The following is a 19,623-nucleotide window of genomic DNA, read 5'->3' on the forward strand; positions in this document are numbered from 1 at the left end:
CGGTTGTAAGGATGAGCCTGAACCCTGACTTTGCAGTCTAATACCTTGAACATCTCATACTTTGTAGATTTTATTTGTGAAAACTCCAAAGGCTTCATGATTCTAATCCCAGACATACATCCGACAATAACAGGTTTCTGCGATGGTTTTCCTGTTGTGGCAAACCAGCACCCGCAGATTCCAAAACTAAAAGCGCAACAACAAATGTGTTTGCATCTGTCTCTATGGAATGACCTATTAATTATCAAATATTTTGTGAAGCAAATTATTTGGAATAAATGAGTGGCTTAATTAGACGAGATAAATAATGCACCAAAATCAAAAAAAAAAAAAAAGAAAAAGAAAAACAGCACACCCAGTATCAGAATCATAAGGAAATATCTTTGGTTTGTTCTGTCCTCGGAACCCAGGATGACTCTCTGTGTAAGATGCTGAGATAGGCCTTATCTACGAGGCAATTAACCACTTTCCTCTAGCCCTCAAATGCAATTAATTTCTTGTGCTTTGACTCTCACAAGGTTGAGGCGTGTATTAATCGCCCCCTGAAAGGTTACCCTGACACTGTGATATGCACCAACAGTAATATTTGTTATGGTATAGCTTTTGCTTTTAGCATTTATTGTTTTATCCTAGCCCATTTATTAAAAATATCCTGATCAAATAGGACACAACTAAACTAAGCGCATAGGTTTAACACCAGTTTTAGTGAGCACAGGCTTTATTTCACCACACGCTGGCCTAAGGCGGCGCCGACTGCTTCGTGTTGGAGGGTTGTGCCTTGCCTCGAGGGGTTGAGCGTACGTGAAGAACGGAACACGGCGAGGTACTTCATTAGCGGCTAAACTAAATCATTTGTTATTGGTCAGACTCTCATGGACCCTGTATAATTCAGTCAGAGAGAAGCGTCCTATCATTTTCATTTAAATCTGAACCACTGTAAGTAGAGTGCACACAGATATTGTACTTCCGGGAAAATGCAATTAGCGGCAGCATTCCCCTCTCTGGGAAAAAAAAGAGAAAGAACGAAAGAAAAAAAGAGAAGAGGCTCAAATTGGGTTCCGTGATCATTTCTCAAGAGACGATGGACGTGACATTGTGGTCCGTGGTGTCTTTCTCAGACACAGCCATGCTCAGCTATGACATCAGTTAGTCATGCTAGAGCATTAAAAAAAAAAATCCAGATAGCTTATCATCTGTGTGACACTGTCCTCTGTGTAGATAGGTTAATGTGGAAAATATGGGAGGCGCTCTGGTTTTCATTGTGAGAGATTGGCCTTATTTCACACACACCCAGTTCCAATATGGCTCTCGCTGGGGTTCATCCTATTGAAATACACGGCTTTCATTTAGACTGAATTGGCATGGAGGGACATTCTGCTGGTCTGTTTTCCGTGAATGCTTGAGTGAGCACAAGTGCATCCTGTCTTCTGGAAATTGCTTCGGGTCCAGAGTGGGGTTTGGAATCCTCCCACTACAGCGCTTTACTCTCCCGAATCACAGATGAACCCTAAAGGTCATTCTTTTGACTTGGCTGGGTCTGTCAGATTGGTGTCCTTTGTCATACGTCTTATCAGCAGAGGCAAGTGTGGAAGTCAATGCTGGTATCTGTGCATAATGGGATCGGATTGATTTTTAATGTTTCTGTGCCCTTCGCAATGAAACAAAAGCACCACTCACCGTATTGGTATTCTACCAAACATAATTAGATTTTTTTTTTAGCCTTCTTTGAAGCACCACTGAGAGGAAACAAAGGGTGAATGGTCCTTCACCATAGATGGTCAAATCCTTCTTGGACCAAGTCAATTTCTCATTGGCTCACATTGACTGAGGCATTTTATTCTAGCAAAAAAAAAAAAAACAGCCAAAGAAAACAGCATGATAACATAACCTTTCTGGCAAATAAAATGTACAATCCCTGCACTTGTTATGATATGACAGCATTGGCACGAATTTTACATAATCGTGATATACCACATGTCAAAACAATTCTGGTACAGTCACTGCTCGGACAGGGTGCTATATCCCCTTTGGCATTACATGCTCAACTGCACCTGACACCTGACAACAGGCAGTCTCTTATGTCGACCCCTTTAGATGTCTCGATTGATCACTGCTCTGTACTGTCCTCAGCGATGAACTTCAGGTGTCTATGAAGATGCCATTAGGGCATCATTTAGAATATTTTAACATGGTACACCCTGAGGAGAATGTGAAGCCTCTGACGGGTCTCATGCCCTTAAATCATTGCGTTTTCTACTGTAGCTATAGAGACTACAGTATATGCTGTTCTACCTCTCTGTTTTTGCCTCCTTTTTATGTCAAATATGTATGTTAGTATTAATTGTGTAATGGCGCTTGGGGTGCTAATTACGCTGTTCACGGCATAAGGGAGAACAAAACCGTCCTCATTAGCAGACATGTCTGTTCGACGTGTTCATCATCCGTCATTATGCTGTCTATGCCTTAGCCGGAGCCATGGGCAAAATTCACACAATTTCTGGTGGACAGGTTGTCTGAGAGAATATGGAGAATATCTGGCATCTTCCTCCCATTGTGGGGCTAGCGGTATTTGGATTAGTTTGAAGCAGAATTAGGAGTAAGCACACTTCTTCTGTTTGCACTAGTTTGAGTAACCCTATAAAGTACTTGGAGGTTTTAGACCAAAGGCTTCTCTGAAGTCTCTTAATACATTATTAGTGATTCAAATATTTTACTTCCATTATCACCATGAACATAATGTGAACAGAGCTCTAGCTTTGAATGTGCTATCCCCACAATGTATTTCACAAGGATTTCAGAGGCCCAAATCCCTTCCCCGAATGTTTGAAAAATTCATTGATCCCTACTGTGGGACCTGATATTTTGGAAGGAATATGTTTTGGAAGTCCCTTCTGTACACACGTTTGTTTAAAAATCACACAGTGGGGACAAACATGGTCAGGTTATTAAATTAACTGAAAAACCAATTCCCAGCAGACTGTCCTCTCTAAAGGGGCAGTCAAGTTTAATACCGGCAGGACTAGCCAGCTTGACCTGAGCTTTATTTGATAAAATATCCCCACAGAGACAGGCCCACAGCTAGGAAGATGACTGTGTCACGCATCTAAGGCAGGAAAGGATCAAAATATGTGCATGACAAAAAAAGACCACAAATATAGATAGGCTCAGCGGCATCAAATCCACACTCACATGCATACTCACTTATTCGCCCGCTCACTCACACACACACACGCACGCATGCACACACACACACGGATGCACGCACGCACGCACGCACGCACGCACACACACACGAACACACACACTGATTTGTTCAGTGCATGGGTGTGTGATTCCTGCCTCTGAAATGCAATGTGCTTATTTATTTATTTATTTATTTTTGTGATAAGCGATGACATTATGTCAGACACCTACTCTTCTCATCTGCCCTCCATGTAGGATGGGAACAAAACAGGAAAAATGTCTTTCTCACACAGGAAATTACGGAACGACAAAGGCTTTTAAAGCCTGGGAAGTAATTGGCTGACATTTATGCATGGATATGCCTGCAAGAAATTACTGCATTATTCATCCATTATGATAAGTATTTCTATTTCAATTAATTCCACTTCTAAAAATATCACACTATTCAAGTGATGAACAAATTAGTTGATTTTATACTGGGTAAAGTAACTGACAATGAAAGCTAGTCATCATCTAGTTAATTGTTGATGATATTGAGATAAAATAAAAGCTACATCAAAACCTGACTGCGCAGATGTTTCATGTTTTACCAAGACTGAGAATATGTTAGATGTTCTGTTGAGTCTGCTGATACGCATACAAGCGAGATTACTCATGAAAATGGGCTTCAAATCCCACAAAGTTCATATTGGCAACACACACAGTGAATTGCTATCATCAAAACTACAATTTGTCCTAATGGATTTCCCATTGTACTTCCCTTTGAAGTCTCAGTCGATAAAAATACATTTTTGCTACTGCAGTCAACACAGACCAGTCCAAAGCATTCAGGAAAAAAGGCAAACATTGATGTCATCTGTTCTAGTTAACAGGGCAACCAAATTCACTCCACTACTCCTTAAAACAGTTTGAGACTGTCAAAAAAAATATAACTCACTGATGCTTGTGTAACAAATGTGGCTGTATTCTGGGGCCAATTGCAGACATGACAAGTAGAATTTTTCTCAAGAAAGTGTTTTAGGGTCCACTGGCTCACTATGCAGTCAGCAATGTCCAAGTCACCACTGAAATACGATTATAAGAAAAAATGAGGAAATAACAAAACAGGTCTGCCCCACTATAAGGCCAGTGATTTGTGTATTTGTCTTGTCTTGTATTATTAAGAACTCACTTGCTTTGAATATATACTCACTTGGCTATACTAACAGCTACACAATGTGAGAAAATTGTATCTCATTCCAAACTGGATGTACATAACAAACCTGCCATGTCTGAGCACAACTATTGAATTACGCAATCAGATGGATTTATCCAAGGAAATAGTGAAATGTAAAGTAAAGTATATCAATAATTCAGGTTCCAGCAAGTTAATAATTAAGTTATTTTACAACTGTGAAGAACTGTGTAAGGGATAATCACCACTGAGGTGTCCTGATCTATGGAATTAATGGATGAGACGGAGTCAAAGAACTCCATGACGTTAGCTCCATGCATCAGGACTTCTTGAAGGCCGCAGTGCCGCTGACTCCCTGGCTTTCACTCATGAAGGCAATATAGGCATGCGTTTATAGCACAGAGAGGAAACATGAGGTGCACTTTAAAAAGAAGCCAACCTATTCAATTTGTTGTACTACTTTCCTTGGCTACGGACATTGACGGTGGGTTATTATCCTGGTTACCTCCGCCAAGAAGGTTATGTTTTCATTGGGGTTTGTCCGTCTGTCTGTCTGCCTGCCTGTTTGTTTGCTTGTTTGTTGGCAAGATAACTCAAAAAGTTGTGGATGGATTTTGATGACATTTTCAGGGAAGGTCTGAAGGAAGAAACAATACAATTTTGGGAGTGATCCATATCACCGTCTGGATCCAGGAGGTGGTTATGTTTTCGCACTCTCTGAGTGCTTTTCTAGTTACAATTGATTGTACTGTACCAAAGCCTGCTTGTTGAACCATCATTTATGGTTGTTAAAGTTGTAATTCAAAAGACAACTGGCACTGGCAACTTATTTACCAGATCTACTTCATAATTTTCCAAATATAAAGAATTAATATCTCTGACCGCCAATCAGATAATGTTTTGGGGAACAAATGTGGACACAATGAATGTGAAAGTGCATCTCTTATACTCAATCACTTACATATGGACAACCCTTACCTGAGTAATCCTACCCATGACCTCCTGTGTAGTAATATCTAGTTGTGACATTGTTGCTGACATTTTGTGTATCCTCACGACCTGTCCTTTTAATGAAGTGGGCATTTAGGGTGGCCTGGCTTTTCCTCTACACTTCAGCAGTGGGTAAATTGACAAAAGAGTTACCCTTAAGTTCAAGAGGTCATTCATTGTCCATTGAGTAAATGCTACTCTACCAGTTTTAATCTAAAGTAAGACCCATGTATGGCCTCACATTGGAAGACATTTAACAAATAGGCTTTTTTTTTTAATAGGAGGCAAATTTTCCAGCAAATTACTGACATTTTGGCCTCTTAAGATCAGCTGTGAAGTTTTGACTTGTGGTGAATGATTTGTATTGTGCTTCGCTGCCTCGTGTTATCTTTGCTTTGCAAGCTGCCTTATTTAAATTCCACATTTTCAGCTAAAGTCATTTCGGGCCAAATGTTGGCCTCAAGGGCACAGACACAATATTAACGTGGATGGCTTTTGAACCTGCTGCGTTGTTTCTGTCTTGTCTCGAAAAACACTACACCACAGCACTGCCTATTGATGGGGTTTTTTCTCCTTTGGCTCCAAGCTTGTTGAAGACAGCCCATGCTTATCAGCACCAAACTCATAATTGGTTGAAGGAGAGGGGTGAGGATTTTAAATAGATGAATGGTTTAGGGAATATGTGTTGTGGCTTACAAGGGTTTGCTGCCCAAAGATTTATTTCCATTAGCATTATGAGTCCCTCACACATCAGTCTTCTGGCGCTTTCCATGTGAGGAATGGCTGGAGGTTAGCAAGCTGGTATTTACATATCGCCGTATATATCACTCGTAAATGCCCGCAGTCTCAGAGGTCCTAGTGTAAACAGACAGATGCTGCACTTGAAATCGCATGGGCTTGGTTTTGCAGGCCAACACAAGCAGAGCTTCGGAGAACAAAGCTGCTGATTAGCTATGCTAATGTTGGAAGCGTTCAGGAACTGAACAGCTCTGACGAAAATGGGTTACATAGCTCTCAAGCTGTCGTATTTTCCAGTTGATTGGGGATAAATGGCAGATTTGCAGAGAGCCCTTATTCGTCCCCAGCCTCTGGTGCCTGTCCTCCTACACTCGTCTGTACACCTGGCCTCTGACACTCGATTCTTGACATCTTTCTCATCTGCGGTCAATGGGAAATTGGGCCTGCAACATAAGCTTTGTCTAACACACAGTTCAGTATTATTGCAATTACGGGAGATTTAGTGTCAAAAACTCAGACGGCGACAAACTTAATATTCTGCTCATATGGGATATTTGCACAAGACGAGACTCTGTAAACATGACTGATTGATTTTGTCGCAGGTGTTTGGTGGTCATGCTCAGCTAAAGCAATGCATCAATCTCCTTACAACCCTTGGGCTGTCCTCATTAAAACTATTTATTTGCATCCCCTTAATGGCATTATAAATCCACGTATAAATTGGAAGTTCTACAACTGCTGTCAGGCAATAATGTCTATGACAGAAAAGTCAACTATCTAATTTGTTGCTATTAAAATTAAACTGACTGACAACAGGACAAGACATAATGAGTTTGTTTGTTGCCCCCTCAACCGGTGACAACCTTTTTGGGCGCTCTGACATTTTTTTCTTTCTGCACACTGGGCTTAGCAGAATGATTTAGTACAATAAAGAAAGAAGGTCTCCGACGTTCTTAACATAATCCAATCCCCCCTCTTTTTACAGTACAGCCATGAAAGGCAAAAGAACGTCTTTAAGCTATTAATGCTTATTCTAAGGGCCTGGGTCAATAACTGTTAACCAGAGAGCTGGAGTGGAGAAGCGGTTGTCCCTGGCCTGTCGAGTGGAGCACATCTCCCGGCCCAGCCTCCTGTTTGGCCTTGTCCACCCTTATTGAGCTGTATCAGTGAGGTTGGCTTGTGCACCTCAGCACTTTTCCTTCTTCTGGGCCCAAAGCTCAGCACTTCTTCATTATATGGCAGGGTCAACTTCATTTAGCTCAGGCGCTGCCGGGGCCACAGAAACAGTTGTTCTCCGAAAGTGAGCGGATCGTCCCCATGTGCTGTAACCAGAGTTGCCATGGCGCAGTCTAGCACCAACAAATATTTTCTACATTGTGAACTAGTTTTGGTGCGTTCATTTGAAGTGTTTTGTTTGGCAGTATGTCTTTTTTTTTTTTTTTGGGGGGGGGGGGGGGGGGGGATTTGTCTAAAGGAGACCTCAAACAATTTTTTGTTCTGATAGTGCTGCCAGTATACTCTCTTATACAAATCATTATACTTGCAGAATCCTCCACACGCACAGTTCAGATGTAAACCAACTGATAATACACATTAGCAAATGATGCAGCAGATAACTCTCCGAGTCTTCATTTAATATCACATCCACTACTGCTAGACTGCATTCCTCAGAGGGTGCAGTCAGTGTTCTGGAAACTGAGCCTGGAAAGTTCTGGAAATGTCTTGGTAAAGACCTCTAACAGGATGCAACTAGCAACTATGATGCAATGAACTATGTAAATATGACAATAATTTGGGATTAAGCATGATATGAATAATGAACCTTTGAGAAACTATGTGTGTGTGTGTGTGGGGGGGGGGGGTAAATCAGTGATTGAACGAGTTAGCAATGACATGACGTCCCTTAATACGTTGTCACTTAATCTTCTAATGAGTAAATCAAAGCTAATCTCCTATGCATATCACGCCATTCCCCTCTGAAAGTGAGGCCACACATCTGAACGTTTCAGTATTTGCATAATCTTGAGGCTATAATCCACTGATTGGCTTCATAGCCACAGCCATGTTACAGACATAACATCCTTCCCTACAATTCTCTTTCCCCTGAAATGTGTTGGTTTTCTGCTCTGCCAGACAATTACGTTGTTCTGAGAATAAGGTGCATGCCCTCTCAGGTCAGAAAACAACAGGTCATCTCTGCTTGCTATCCTGCATTAATTTGGAAGGAAAATAAACTACAAATTAGATGGAGCCATTTTTCTTTTTCCCTACCACACTTATGTGATCACTGGCACCAGTGTAGTGCAGACTGCAGAGAGTGATCATAAGCCCGTTTGTCTGACACCCAGCTTCTCATTACTACACTTCAGCAATCCAACTCTTTTTCCTGTGTGTGAGAGCTTGCCAGAACATCCGTGTCAGGAGAGGTCACAGCACAATTATGCATTCCGCACTTTTTCTTTTTTCCCCCTCACACAGTAATGACCAATTTACTCCTCATTCGAACGTGAACGGGGGCCAGCTATCTGTAGTATTGCAATAGAGCTGTTTCTGTGTCAGTGGGGCTCCAATTGCAGACCAACAGAGCCAGATGAGCCGACTCCCTTGGGTAACAGCCTTGGCAGACGCAGGGTGATTTTTTTTTTTTCTTTTTTTAAATTGTCCTTTAAAAAAAAAAAAAAAAATCTTCTGAATTCACACGCATCCAGTATAAATTTCACAGATGCCAAGAGGAAAGGATTCCTGCGTAGGGTGCAATGCTGTATGCATTATTTATGTCCCAGGTGCTCCCTCTATTACTGATTTATGTGTTATTGTGCTGGAGATGTTGACGTGATTTTTGACAAGATTCAATGCGATGCTCTGCTCTGCTGAGGGGCTTTGGATACATGCCTGTAAACGCCCGGATATATTTGAGCAAGACAACAGCTTTTGTTTAGTCCCCGCCAGCATTATTTACATGTACAAAATCAAGCAGTACCAACACCATTCAGATTGGTGTTGTTGATCATCTCCACCATAAGTCGTGCTGTGTGAGCGTATCAAAATGATGCATTCCTTTAAGCAATGGGGGCCTTCTGTGGTTTTGTTGCTCACAAGGCAGCAATGTGAATGTTCTAATTGGTCCCTATCGAACATGTTGCCCATGTCTATTTGTATAGCACTAAATGTGCATATGTATTCATATGTGTGTGTGTGTGCGTGTGCGAATAAATGTGTTGATGTTTTGAGCGAGGCAAGCTCAGTGTTTCTGTTTTAGATTTGTGGTCCATCTGGTGTAGGGCAGGCAGACCTGAAGCAGTCAGACATCAGTCTCCCATATCTTTATCTCCCAGCACAGATGACAGGGAGAGAAGGAGGGCAATAGACACACAGTGAGGGAGGAGAGAGAACGAGAGAGAGAGAGAGAGAGAGGGGTAAAACAGAAGGGGGGATAGAGTGAGAAAAGAGGGCAAAGAGATGGAGAGGCACTTTGACACAGATAGGGTGAAAGAGAAAAGAATGCATTGATCAGTGCTTTCTCCGGGGCCTGTGAATATTCCCTCCCTATGCCTGTGCAATGTCCAGAACAGTATTTTGAATGAGGGGATGGTCATGCATAAAACAGCACACTGCATGGAGAACTTCTACCCTCCAACCCCTTGAAGTTGGCTTCTTTCTGCTTTTATTGGACTATTTTTTCATTCCGAATTTCATTCATTCCCTTCAGTTGGCTTCACAATTAGCTGTGGAGAAAGAAGCCACCATATGCCACATTCTCCTGATAAAACATCAGCAGATTAGAGATTTAAAATCTTCAGCTACAGTAAGGATGGTTCCATCTTCAGGGTTAATGTGCCATCCTTCCCGTGCATGTTAATCTTCATGAAATGCCTGTTGCAAATTCTCCAGGCTCCACACTCGGGACTCTGGCATACTAAACTGATTTTCTCTAGAGGCAAGCGGTATAAATGAAGTAATCTCTTCTTCTCCTCCACAGCTATGAGGGCCTGGAGAAGAAGCTGAAGGAGGTGTTCACAGAGAGAACAGGGATCTTACGGCAACTCTCCAAAACTTCAAAGGAGCTAGACAGCATAAAAGGAAACCTTCAGGTGAGTATTCTCTTTCTGTCTTTGACAGCCTTCGCAGTTCAAATAAGTTTGACGTGAATGCTACAGGAACTTTGAGAGACGGTCCCCAGTAATCTCTCGGACGCATAGTAGAAACATTAAAAAAATGAAATGTCACTACTCGGCCAAAAGAGACCCTTGAGAGAGAGCGAACAATAAATGATCTGTAAAGCATTCTGCAAAAGATGGATGTGAGTTGATGGCCATGAAATGACAGTCCTGATATTATATATGGTACCAGTTAAAAGAACCAGCTACTGTAGGCAGTTGCACATATTCAGCTAGAGGGCCAAATTCACCTATTGAGCAGAGGTACCAACATGCCTCTTCAAAGAACATTCTTTCTATTCAGTTCCCTCTCCCTAGTTGCATTCGTTTGTAGGCGCTCAATGCCTGCAGAGGTAACGGCATTTCATGGTGTACTATAAGTGTCTATTGCAGACACTGTAAAGATTCACACGAAATTGCCTGTGCACTGCAAAAGTGTAAAGAATTCATTTCAGAAATAGACGCACCGCATAGCGGTACATAACATAACCGCCACACAGTGTTGTATGTACTTCTCAACTGCTCTCCATCTCTACTCTCACAATGCATTGTCTTACATGCTCTACCCTTGGCTGCTGAATGATTGTTGAAGGTGAATTGTTTGCTTATGCATAAACATACATTTCACACAGTATGCACCAGTTGCAAAGCCACACTCATACTCACATTCTCCACAAGGTCACAAACTTGTGTGCACTACCTCACAACAAAGTATTCTTTGGTGACACCCACATGCCTATCTGAATTTGCATTGCTCAAGTGTACTTTATATGCTCATTATGATACGACCTACTGCCCGTTATATTGTGTCAGTGTAAGTTTGTGTGTGTGTGTGTGTGTGTGTGTGTGTGTGTGTGTGTGTGTGTGTGTATGTTTATACGCGCGTGTGTGTGTGTTTACGCTTGTGTGCGTGCACCTGTATGCATGTATGTATGATTGTGCTGAGTGTACAGAATGTCTGTACAGACTTGCAACAAACTTTGCAACAACAAACAAAGTGTACTCTGGCGATTCATTAATATTCATCTGTATCATTCTGCATTGCATTGTACACTTCTGCCATTAAGCAGCAGTCACACAATCAGGGTCGGTTCTAGCCTTCTACATTTGGGTGGGCTGCAGAAATTTTGGGCGGGCAACATAGCAAAGCCATGAAATTGGATCAAAATTGCACTGATTGTTTTCTTTCTTTCAACAGTAGGCTACTCAGTGATATTGAGAAACAGAGATCTACTGTATGTGAGAAATGACCAGAATTGTCCTTTAAGCTATCAGGAGGGGGGTTTACCTAACACACATACAGTAGGCCTACTGCACAGCTATGTACCAGCTAGTTACCATTACACTCAACAATAAGTCATCTACGTCCCAGATGGGTTTGAGGTTGTTCAATGTCCAGATGTACCACTGAAAACGAAACAAAACAAAAAATGTTTGGGTGGACTTAGTCCACTCTGTCCCCTGCCTGGAGCCGGCCCTGCATATAAGCATTGCTATGCTGAGAGAAAGAGAAAGAGAAAGAGAGAGAGAGAGAGAGAGAAAGAGAGAGAGAGAGAGAGAGAGAGAGAGAGAGAGAGAGAGTATGTACAGTATGTGTATATGTATATATACCAGTCAGTGTGTGTGTGGGTGTTATCAACTGCCTTGGCCAGACATGCCACTGGAATTTGGTAGATGGGGCATTATTTGGAACATACTGTATGTGCCAGTAAAGAGGTTTAAGGTCAGACATATAGTTATCATCAGTGTTAGCCACTCTAATGTGATCAATTATGTATATGTGACTGATTAACCTTTTCTGGAAGACTGTCTTTTGGTGGTGTTTATTTTCATAATGAGATACCCCGACACTGTGGGTCAGCTTATGATAATTAAACTTTGCCTGATGGACCTCATAGACTTGGCAGAGGCTTTAGGGGCTGCTGGGTGAACCTTAGCTGTGGCTTCATGCCAGCATGCCTCGGACATCAGGTTGTCAGCCTTTATACGGCTCAGCAACTGTGTGTGAATACACACACACACACAGATAGAGAGAGAGAGAGAGAGAGAGAGAGAGAGCTAAACAGAGATAGCGTGTACACATGCAAGCACACACACACACACACACACACACACACACACACACACACACACACACACACACACACAAAAACACGCACAGAGACAGTGTGTGTGAGAGAAAGAGCTTGTTTGGGTAATTGAAAATAATGAATGATAGTCTAAACAACAAATATGATGACAAAGATATTTTGGCATGGTCATATTATTATGTCTCTGTCTTCGGATCTTGCGTAATATCACGAATCTAAACAGGCCTTTCAAACAATAAGGGTCAACTCAAGGTTGCACCTGCATTTGTATTCATGCTGTGTCCTGTAATATCAATTTATTTGTGTTGTACACCAGTAATGCAATCTTGCTGCTCAGGGCGCTTCCATTAATTTCCATTATTAATTCTAGAATTGTGTTTAGACTCCATATATATAAATATATTACCGTGCCGTTTTTAAAGTCACTGTTGCACCAAACCGCATGCGCTTGCTTGAGGCTGTGTGAGACTAAATGAATGCTATCTTACAGTTAAATGTTAATCTAGGGCCTCTGTTCAATTGGCATTGATTGTTTCTTGAATTTCATTGATCCATTTTCCTCTGAAGTACACAGATTTCAGCCTTGATTTGAGTCAAAAGCCCTGCCGAAGGCTCTTTATTGATGTGTTTGTTTCGAATCAAAGGCAACTAAGTAAACTCAGGTGCCAGGATGACTCTAATGGCAACTCTGAAAAGAGCTCTTGAGATTAAGGTCATCTCTGTCACCCCGGAAACACTCCATCTTTGGGTTTGCCGTCAGTCTCATACATCTGTACACAATGGCAAAATGTCTCATTCTAAAAGAGGACACTTGGAGAAGGTCATGGAACAAACGGCGTAGAGTATATGATAGTAAATTGCTGATATTCAATGGTGATTCATGTCGTGTGAGTTATGAGTCACAGTGTTTGGTGTTTGTGGGGAAATGCTGAGCGACGAAATTGGCAAATGAGGACAGGAAACTCTTTAACCACTCTCATGGTAGAGGGCACTTAAAATTTCTATCCTCATTAAAACAGCGCTCTAATTGTATAGTTGCTAACACCGATGATTCAGTGATGACGTGACGTCTACCGCTAAAAATCTACACCAGCATCACCTAAGCTACTGTGCAGAGTTCACAGTCACATTTATTGGTTAGATCAAAATAAACATGTCAGAAAGTAAACAGAAAGATATCCACAGTCGTTTGTCAATAAGGTGATGCACAGGAATTTATAATGCTGGCTAAAACAACTGATACACTGTGATACACTATATGGCTCCCCCAGCCATGTAATTTGATACTAAACGCTCACACGGGCAGTCTGGGAACTACAATTTTAAATGGGGATATGATTTATCCAGAAGGATACTGAAGCAAGGCAGTATGGACTCTTGTAGCACCGCAGACTTTTCTCTGAAAATAAAAGACTCCCTCTCTCTCCCTCACTCTCTCTCTACCGCTCTCACGCAGACGCTGAAGAATGATGACTCCGTGGCTAAGACGGATGTGCAAAGAATTCTGGAGCTCAGCCACAAACAGAGGTAAATCTGTGTGACTTCAGTCAAATTCTTTCCTCTTCCATTCCCCTCTTTACGGGTCTATTCCATTCTATTCCATATGTATGGCAGTATCAGATAATGCAGTCTTTTCTAGATTGTCTTCAATCAACTGAAATTGTTCTCATATATTTCAAAGAAAAGAGGAAGGCGTAACATCACCACTGTTTTTTTTTTTTTGTTGGACAGTTTTTGGACTCCTTTATGTAGAACCCTCCCTCTGTTCCTCAAAATTATTGCTTTCATCAGTAATCTCGTTTCTCTCCCCAGAGCACTTTAAATGATTTTTTTTCTTTATTTAAAACTTATCTGATGAATCAATAGAGTGCTGCATCAAATGGAATTACCGTCTGCCCTCAAGAATTTACTTTAAAACCTGCCAAGGGGCGCTTTACTAGCCAAATATTACAATAGTCTTTTGTAAAAACAACAGTAATGATGGCACTGGGATGATGACTGCTGCTGACTGACGCACATTGATTCTTGAACGTACAGTACCTGAGCACTATAATTGGCAAGTTAGCACCAGGCAATTGCCCTCAAATTACGGCCTCTTGAATAATCTGTCATCTTACTAATAATGGAGATATACTGTAGTTTCAGAACAATATCCAAAACAGACAACTCAGAATACTGAACACTATCCAAAACTGAATGCTCAGAATACAGAACACTGTCCAAATCAGCACCAAGATCAGACTAATAAACCCATGAATCAAACAATGAGAAAAGAGATTACTGATTCATCAGTTCAAACAGCAGCGTGATTATCCCTGAAATTGCAGCATGCTTGATAGTTCACTTGGCTTTGCCTTCATTTACCCCAAGTCAGACTCCAGTCGGTTAGACTTAATTCTCCACACGGCTACCACGTAAACTCTCCCTGACAACATCATAGCAACAGATTAGATCCATTAAGGGTCATCCTCTTAGCGGCTCCAGGTTAGACAGTGACAGAATTCAATTTCCCTGAACGTAAGGTGTGGATTGATTTTATTCCTGCCGACACTCAATAGCAGGAGAGGCTGTGCAGCTCAGCCTTTATGTGACAAACCCAGGGGATTTTTCATCTAACACTGCACAAGCTCAGTATACTGGGTAACACTTTATATTAGCACACACATATTCACCAGTAATTAGCTGCTTACTAACATGTATATTAGTAGCATACTAGCCATTTGTTAGTCATTATAAGTCACTAATTAATACCTTATTCAGCAAGACCTTATTCTACCCTTACTAGACCCTTAATTAAGAATTTCCCCTATGTAAGCTCCTAATTACCCCTTATTCATAGTTATTAAATAAGTTGCTGCATATGAATTATGACCTAAATATGCATGGCTCAGTATGGGGCTTGTAAGGTGGTAGTACCACAAGAACAGTTATTCGCACCGAATAGTACTTATCAAAGATGGTCTATTCAAATGGAACTTGACACTAAACCACCAGTGCTAATAGTGTACAAATAACTAATAATTAAGTCTTTGTAATGCCAAATATGTTCCCTATTCTAAAGTTGTGTCTTTGTTCACATTTAATTCACAATTCATTTGGCACCATGTGTTCCCTAAACTAAAGTTGCCTCCTATTCACAATTATTAACTGTATTACAACACATAGTAGGCTACACAAGAAGCAGACAGCTAAGTTAGTACAAATACAAAATATATAATGAATACGAGATAGCGAGAAAGGCGAACCTGGATATATTTGTATGCTAACTTTCTTGGCTCCTGAGTACTCAAAAGTCTCAAATGCAAAACTATTTTTTTAAGTGTGAAGGGTCACATAAATAAGACTTCCGGTGTGAATAAGTTGTGGGTTTGCTATTTGGTCTACTGTATGTTGTATCAAATTCTCTGTTCTTTTCCTTACGGACAGCATCTTATTCTTCCCTACTGACCTCAAACAGCAGAGCTAAGGATTGAATCACACCAGATTTCTCCTTTAGTATGAGGCAGTATACATACATGGGGGTTAATAGTGCCAAATTATTTGTGAATTAAATGTGAACAAAGATCCAACTTTAGAATAGGGAACATATTTGGCATTACAAAGACTTAATTATTAGTTGTTTGTACACTATTAGCACACGTGGTTTAGTGTCTAGTTCAGTTTGAATAGACCATCTTTGATAAGTATTATTAGGGGTGAATAACTGTTCTTGTTGTACTACCACCTTACAAGCCCCATACTGAGCCATGTATATTTAAGTCATAATTCATATGCAGCAACTTATTTCATAACTATGAATAAGGGGTAATTAGGAGCTTACATAGGGGAAATTCTTAATTAAGGGTCTAGTAAGGGTAGAATAAGGTCTTGCTGAATAAGGTATTAATTAGTGACTTATAATGACTAACAAATGGCTAGTATGCTACTAATATACATGTTAGTAAGCAGCTAATTACTGGTGAATATGTGTGTGCTAATATAAAGTGTTACCGTATACTGTATACCTGCATAAGAGAACACAGGAAATAATAATAAAACAGAGACAATTAGAATGTTTAGACATTATGGTTAATAAGAATAGTTCTGATACGTTGTTCACTTCTGCAGACAGCTTTAAAAAAAAAAAATCCATAGCTTAAAATAGCTGTTGGCCGTTCAAGATAATGGGTCCCTGTGAAAAGTGGTGTTCTTCTTCTGGTTGAATAGCAATTAAGTGGTACAGGGGACTGTAGATGGATGCTTCTAGCGAGATGGAGCCGGGTGTATGTCTCCGCGCTGCAGCATCTGCCACAGGAATATCACAAACATCAGCTGTGATGGCTTTAGTTCTTACATAAACTGCAGTTGTCATCACATCTCCAAAAAAGTAAGAAGTCTTGTGCAAAACACTGATTCAAACAGTATGCTATTATTACCGTGATGTTAATGATGCTGTCTGTCATCTACCGGCAGTTTCTAAACAGGCATGTACAGTAGGAGAATACAGCATACAGCGTTTGTCAGGTGCCAAGGGCTACATACAAAATAGTGCCGTCGTCCATGGCCACAATATATTCAGATATTGTGTTAGATTAAATTTAGTTCAGCAACCACTGATTCCTCCTTTTCTTGCCACTTCAAAGTAAAAATGCAAAAAGCACTCTCTAATGCCTGTGTTCTGTTACTAAAGAGTTACTGCTTTGTGGACCAACTCCCTATGTCATAAGATAATCCACTGATTCATAGTTAAGGGTGATTACACCGATAAAAATCATTATAACCCATTCATGCTAAAGGATCCCCTAAATCCTATATACCACACCTTTTAAATGATTTAAACCGATGTTAATTCATACTAAATAACCCAATATCACAGATGTTGCTCACTAACCTGGAATTACTGCTCCATTTAATGTACCCCTATGTACACACATGCAAGTTATTAGGAAAATAACCAAGGACCGTAGATATGAGATGTTTTCATATAAAATCTTTGGACCAGACAGTCATACCGCTCTTTCTGTAAATTACATTGTTTGGCCAACCTAACCCTCAGCTCTGCCTTCACTCCAATATTCCTGCTAATAAACAATAAATTGCTACTGTTGAAGCTCTCATATCTGAAGACGATATACTGAGCAACCTCCAACAAAATACTATTCATCATATGTATGGTTTAAACTGTTCATATGGAATTGGACTAACACTGAAAAAAATTGAAAAGTGGGCATTTGGAATTCATGCAAGTTGCACTGACAATGGAAATGACCACACTTCAAAAATTCAATTTACTGCTCCTGTTTGATGTAGGCATGCATGCTCTATTCCAATGCACACTCAGGCACTCTAGAGCTCTCTCTTATTGCTTTACTCTCCTTCTCTGCCTCTTGCACACACATGTACACATGAACACACACACACACACACAAATGACAAACACACACCCACACACTCACAGGGAGGAAATGAAGTCGCTTCAGACGGCCCTGCAGAAGCAGCTTGATGAGGCGACGGAGAAAGCAGAGAAGCAGCAGGCTACGGTAAGCCATGTCAACGGCACTCCCCCCCCCCTTCCCCCGCCAATGCTCGTCTCCCTCCCTCCCTCCTCTCCCCCCTTTACCTGAACCCTTGCTTTCATTACCCCTCGTATGAAATCATTGGTTAGGTGAGAGCGAGTGTGACAGGATCCAAACCGAGTCCACTGGCACCGCCGCCTCCCTCCCCTGTCAGCCCCTCTCATCACGTTCCAGTGGGCCTCGCTCAAGCATAAACGGCACGGCGTGCCCCAGCTAAAAGTTGTCAGATGCATGGTAGGCCTTTGCCTCATGCCCCTCCATTCGCTTCAGTGAGACGATAACAGTCACCCCGGCATATCTTGCATCATTAGTTCACTCTCAGGCAAATGTTATTTTAACGCCTCTTTTTTTTTTCCCCTCAAAATAATTTACATATTCATTTCACACCTCCTAAATTGTATAGAAGTTGGCCACTGACTGTACGATCACAAAGTGCCCGGGCGCTTTTCTCCACCAATTAGCCAGCAGCCGAAGCACATACGCCTTCTCCATAACCTGGGTGGTCACTAGCATCCAGAGTAGCTCATTAGCCATCTGTCCGTGATGAAACCAACAGTGTGTGTTCATCTGCTCGCATGTAACCGACTGCTTTATGAGAACCACATCAGCACGTTTGCACAACAACAAGCTAAGTAGGTTTGTTTGCACAGTGTGTTTAGTCATGACTGATGCAACTCACTTGTTAAACAGTGTCTCTTCTTCCTGTCGTGGTGGCACCACGGTCCTGTGAGCATCCGTCTGCACAAGTGCCCTCTAAAGCTAATTATCAGGAAATCAAAACAGGATGTCTAATTAATGTCACAGATTATATGGTGGAGAGGCAGACCGGTGTGTATTGTACTTTTAAGTATTAAAATGTATTTTTATATTTATTAAGTGTGGAGTATGTTAATTTTGGAAAACAGTGGGAGGCATCTCAGTGGCAGGGGATGAGAGACTGCATTCTGGAACTTTTCTCCAGCTAGTCTCGTTCTTCCCCCGTTACTTCGCTAAAGGCTGTGCAGGAGAAGAGCTCTCTGGCAGCCGTGTGTTGAATCTGAATGAATCACTGGGGAAAATTTGCATTTTACCAGCCTGAGCTGTTCTGCGCTCCCAGTTCGCCATCATCTGATGCTAATTACACATTCGGTGACAGAGATTCACAACCTAAAAATGGCAGAAGTATGCCCACTCAGCTGAAGACATAATCAGTGCTATGGACAAGTATGGAAAAGTATGGGCATGGATTGGGCCTGATTTTTTTGTATTTTTGGAGGAATCGGTCCAGTGACTTACTTTGTGGTTTGCCATTTCACTGTGTCTGCCAGCCAGCCAGCCTAAAAGGTGACACCAAGAGAGAAACATGACAATATGTCTGTGTGCTTAGGCTGCAGGCTTTAATCTCGTAGGGAATTTCTGTCCCTCTGTTGAGCATTTTTAATAACACAAAGGGCATTCATATCCACTCAAACGTGATATTGTCTGTGACAAGAGCACGTTTGTACCTCCACCAGTGATGCAGCTCAGGAGCTTTGATGGTGATTTTTTGATGGGTGACAGCGGAATTCACCTCTGTGGTCTTCTAAAGGCCTCTATAATGGAAATGGGAGACGCTTTGAGACCGTTTTGAATATTGCCCTGTTGTGAGCGCAAAGTGGCTCTTTAATGCCTCTCTCTCTCCCCATGTTGAACCATCAGCTGCCCTCCAACATCTTCATCTCTGTCACAGCTCCCCACCACAGTCTCGTATTGTCTGG

General features: G+C 41.4%; 1 protein-coding gene across 1 annotated transcript in view; it reads left to right on the forward strand.

The window, feature by feature from the left end:
• The window catches only part of luzp2 (leucine zipper protein 2), a 90,450-nt gene that overhangs the window by 38,582 nt on the left and 32,245 nt on the right, over positions 1 to 19,623 (forward strand). Inside the window, exons 2-4 of the mRNA XM_062549199.1 lie at positions 10,065 to 10,176; positions 13,789 to 13,859; positions 17,770 to 17,851. Of these exons, the coding sequence (XP_062405183.1) occupies positions 10,065 to 10,176; positions 13,789 to 13,859; positions 17,770 to 17,851 (265 nt within the window). The remainder of the gene's footprint in view (positions 1 to 10,064; positions 10,177 to 13,788; positions 13,860 to 17,769; positions 17,852 to 19,623) is intronic.

The sequence above is a fragment of the Sardina pilchardus genome, chromosome 11 (assembly GCF_963854185.1).
Source record: "Sardina pilchardus chromosome 11, fSarPil1.1, whole genome shotgun sequence".
NCBI lineage: Eukaryota > Metazoa > Chordata > Actinopteri > Clupeiformes > Clupeidae > Sardina > Sardina pilchardus.